The following is a 4296-nucleotide window of genomic DNA, read 5'->3' on the forward strand; positions in this document are numbered from 1 at the left end:
CCCTCAAAGAGGTATCCACGACGCCACGGGACACCAAGCGATATATACAGTTCCCTAGATCGAAGAAAAAGTTTTGTCTCGTCAACCACCGCAATCGTATCGCGGGGTAGGTAAAGTGTAGACAGTGGTCGCCGAAGCCGTTTCGAAAGGAGCTCCCACCTATTGCCCCAGCCATTTGGCAAGTAAAGGCGAACGGTGCCCTTTGATTGCTCCTCCCAAGAGGCCCGCACCTCCTTCATAAATTCATGCACCACATTCCTATCCCTTGAGAAGAAAACCAACTCCAGTATCTCATCTTCTCTGTCCAGGCGTGAAGATGATTTGTACTGTTTTGAATTGTCCATTGTTCGAGTGATCCAAAGTCGTGTGTTGCCAAATTTCATATAGTGACTCCCAAAACCAGGAACGAATTCACTTCCCGCAACAGACTCGTCACGCTTACCCTCTTCTCCTGACATCTCATCACGAATAGAGATAGGCATGAGGGAGATGTTCCTCGCCCGTCTGCCCTGCGGTTGTCGTCCCATCCAATCCAGAATCATGGCAAATTCCTCTCGGGAAGAGCGAACCTCCAGCGTTAGAAAAAGCATTTCCCTCATCTTCTTAACGAGATGCTCCTTTTGGGAATTAATGACTTCCCAGAGAGCCGTTAAAATCAAAATCATCAACGCCAATGAAGCGGCTTCACGGTTAAAAAAAGTCCCATGATGGGCACCGCTCGATACTGTGCCTGAATGAGAGCCATCTCCCGTGCTTCCGCCAGCAGAGACACGATTGCCATCCGGCGACAAGCGACGCCCTTTTCGACGGTATCTTCCTCCTTTCTCTCCGTTTCGCTCTAATGGCATCGAGGCGCTGCCAGGCGGGGTGTCTCTCTGACGCCCACTCAAAATGGCAAAAAGACCCGTAGGTGATGTCAACAACGCCTGCGGATCGGGAAGCTCCAACGCGCGGCGAGAGTTCTGCAGCACGCTGCCACAGGAAGGAACATGAAACCGACGTGCAACCCCGGAAGAGAGACGCCGCCACATTATAATTGTTTCTCTCGCTACGTCTCCCCCTTGTCTCTCAAACACGCGCATGTAAAGAGAGAGGGGTGCAAAGAAAAGGAAAAAAATTATATCTTTACTGAAACATTCTCTTAAACAATTTTCATTATAACTCTTTTTTGAATACCTTACCCCTCACATTCTGAATTTCGTTTCGACCACCTCCTTTGGTTTTTCCTCACCCAAGCATAACCCTCTCTCCTTATTCTCTCTCACTTTCAATCAAGTGCGCACACACACACATAGAAATCGAACGTCGTTTTAGACCTCGATAATTTTGTACCCATCCTGAAGCTTTGCATGTGGAGAGCCATCGCCACAGTGTGCTATAACAGATCCAACCACCCATGCTGGTTCTCTGTCGACTTCGCAAAGTTCTTTTATGTATCGCTCTGCTGTGCAAAGATCTCCAAATGCCACAAGTAACCCTCCGCTGGTTTCTGCTGAATAGCCTTTAAGCAGTTGATATTTATCAGACATAAGTGTCGATGCCTTTAAAGCCCCCTTGTAGATAGGAAGTGCCTCCAACAAGAGGCACACTTCTTTCTCCTGCGCCACCGCAAGGTTGTGTGCGTGCCCAAGAATACCAAACCCCGTGACATCCGTAGCGCCATGAGCACCGTGTCTTCGCATCAACCTTGCCGCGTTGCGGTTCAAACGTTTCATACTATCTGTCGCGGCATTGTACAGTTCTTCTACCTCTTCCGTGGTCATTTTCCCCTGGATTGTTTCCAAATAAATGGGTGATGGTCGACGCACCCACTGCTTGAGATTCACGGCAATTTGGTTCCCAAGTGGTTTTGTCAGTACAAGCACGTCACCAATGCAAAGCCCGGTTGGTCTTACCATTTCAGGCTCCGTCACGACACTCGTTGCAACGCCGCCAATAAGAGGCCATGGATTCATGACGGTTTGACCTCCGGTCACATCGGACCCTGCCAGACGGACTTGATCAACAAAACCCTTCATTATTTCTCGTGTCGATACCTCACGCTCCATCTCATCCATTTCTGTGCTTGCAGCCAACATCATCAGAACGGTATCACAACGATCAATCCCCATGCTATATAAATCAGAAAGGACGTTGGTAGCAGCAATTTGACCCTGTAAGTATGGATCCTCAACACTTGGAAAAAAAAAATCTGTGGTAGACACCATAAACAGGGGAGCTCCATGCTCATCCTTCTGTAAAAGCTGCACAACGCTGCAATCCATACCAACGTCTTTCTGCCCTGGCGTCGTGGAGACTGCACGAAGCAAAGCCAAAAGTTTGGGCTGCGGCAGCTTGCAGCTACAGCCCTTGAGACGTGTGTAATCGGTGAGCACAAACTCCGGTGGAAGGCCAACGTCAGTGGGATTGAAACGGGGCACTTTTGCTTCATTTTCGTGGGACATTTTTTTTGTTGATCTTCCTTTTATTCTACCCGACTGTTCTCGCTGGTGTGTTGCGTCTCAATTCCAACAAAGAAGAAGGGAGAGAAAGAGAGGAAAAACAAATGAAGACACCCCACAAAAGTTCCAAAAAGAAAAGATAAATGAATATTTATCACAAAGAAGAAGTCCGCAACCAAAAAACAAAAACAAAAACAAAAACAACAAAAATTTAGTTTGAGAACTGTTCAGTCCTTTAGCAGGGCCTCCATGCAAGCCACCTATTGACCTCCGCCTTCGAATAGAAAAAAATCAGAGTTCATCCAAGAATGCCTGCACATCCTCGTCAAGTTGTTCCTCGCGCTCCCGCTTCTCTCCAGGTCTCGGTGCCCCACCATTGTCCTTCTCAACAGAAGATACCCACGTGCGCGGATCATACCTACCCTCTATCTGAGCCATACGTCTCCTATTGTTCTCCCGGAACTCTTGCGCCTCGGGATCGTCGGATAAAATCCACTCAATGCGTTCCATCGCGTGTTGCAAGGCCTGCTCGTTAGGAGCCGTTATACGAGCATGCGGCTCCTCAAGCGCGATGCGTGCGGCGTTGGTACTGGTGTCCTTGAGTGTATTTGTAATGCCGCGCCCCGCAAGCACAATCTTGCACTTTGTCGTCTGTTCCAGCTCTTGGTGTACCAAACCACGGGCGCCCAAAATGGCACCATAGGCACCATTGTCCATCTCCTCCTGTGAGAAGTAGCGCTTACGCACAATCTCCTTTGGTGCCGCCGGATGCGGTCCCATTTCGGCGTTTTGTCGAAGAATATTTGTCAGCTCATCCATCGCCTTTCGTCGCTTCTCTGCAACAATCTCGTCTGGTGTATTTGTTCGCTGTCCATCGCTGTTGTATTCCGGCTCCACAGGAATGTTTAGAAAATAATCCTCGCAGCGCTTCGTCTCAATGAAGCGATTGAGATCAATGGCGAGCACACGGAGAAGGAATGCCCTGAGGAATTGCCCCTCGTCGTAAAGAAGCAACTCTGGAGGAATGTAGTTGGGAATGAGCAGATTTGTGTACCGCTCTTTGCTCCAGCGCGAAGGCCTCGGTTTCGCCTCCATTCTTACTCTTAACAACTCGGCTCCAGAGATAAAAAAACACGCCAAGAAAACAATGGCACAACAATAAAACACGAGAAATATATATATATAAAGAGATCGAAAAATACAAAGTCAGAAATCATTTTAAAAAAAGGCAAGAACTCGGCCCGCTCGACTGTTCCAAAAAAAAAAAAAAAAACCTCTTTTCCCAATTAATTCTGAAGGGGGAAAACTGGATGTTTTTTTTTTCGATCCTTTTCTCCAGTCACTTTTTTGTGAAGTACACTGCGTTACCATCAACCGGTTGAATTTGCAGCGACTCATGCAAACCTCCCAGCGCCCGTGATTGAATAAACTCATCCACCGCTTTTCGGCATCCATCCCAGTAGTTGTAGTCATCCACCTGCACCACGCCTCCCTTTGTTACCATCGGCCACGCAAGTTCCAGGGCACACTTTGTTGACTCGTACCAATCCGCATCTAAATGCATCATAGCAATCCCCTCAGCATGGATCTCCTTCACAACATCGGGCATGGTTTCCTGAAACATGCCTGGAACAACAACTAATTGCTTTTCCACATCAAAGTTTTTGGCAAGACGTCGAACATTATCTTGAAGGGCGCTGCACGTCCCACTCCCCCAAGAAGTTGCCCCCGCAGGGGTACGGAGATCTTTCAAGATGTCAGACGTCGTGGGATCAGGCATACCATCAAAAGTATCCAAGGCGTATACCTTTCGTGAATGCCCACCGTAGTGTGCCGCCACTACTGCGAGCAGCAC

At 48.3% G+C, this 4296-nt stretch overlaps 4 protein-coding genes across 4 annotated transcripts, besides 2 other annotated features; all 4 read right to left on the bottom strand.

Annotated features, from left to right (window-relative positions):
• Positions 1-1082, bottom strand: Tc00.1047053504079.3 (ATP-dependent chaperone, putative; the record flags this gene model as incomplete). Its single annotated transcript, XM_798209.1, has 1 exon — positions 1-1082. A coding segment is annotated over one exon (1082 nt), but the record flags the coding sequence as incomplete, so codon positions are not given.
• Positions 1-4296: a sequence feature (heterozygous, non-Esmeraldo-like haplotype).
• On the bottom strand, positions 1311-2444 carry Tc00.1047053504079.6 (selenophosphate synthetase, putative; the record flags this gene model as incomplete). Its single annotated transcript, XM_798210.1, has 1 exon — positions 1311-2444. The coding sequence occupies one exon, from the start codon at positions 2442-2444 to the stop codon at positions 1311-1313; it is 1134 nt and encodes a 377-aa protein (XP_803303.1).
• Positions 2620-2645: a microsatellite.
• Positions 2733-3536, bottom strand: Tc00.1047053504079.10 (branch point binding protein, putative; the record flags this gene model as incomplete). Its single annotated transcript, XM_798207.1, has 1 exon — positions 2733-3536. One exon carries the CDS (start codon positions 3534-3536, stop codon positions 2733-2735), a length of 804 nt encoding a protein of 267 aa, XP_803300.1.
• Positions 3781-4296, bottom strand: Tc00.1047053504079.20 (hypothetical protein, conserved; the record flags this gene model as incomplete). Its single annotated transcript, XM_798208.1, has 1 exon — positions 3781-4296. A coding segment is annotated over one exon (516 nt), but the record flags the coding sequence as incomplete, so codon positions are not given.

The sequence above is a fragment of the Trypanosoma cruzi genome, genomic scaffold (genome assembly GCF_000209065.1).
Source record: "Trypanosoma cruzi strain CL Brener 1047053516765 genomic scaffold, whole genome shotgun sequence".
NCBI lineage: Eukaryota > Euglenozoa > Kinetoplastea > Trypanosomatida > Trypanosomatidae > Trypanosoma > Trypanosoma cruzi.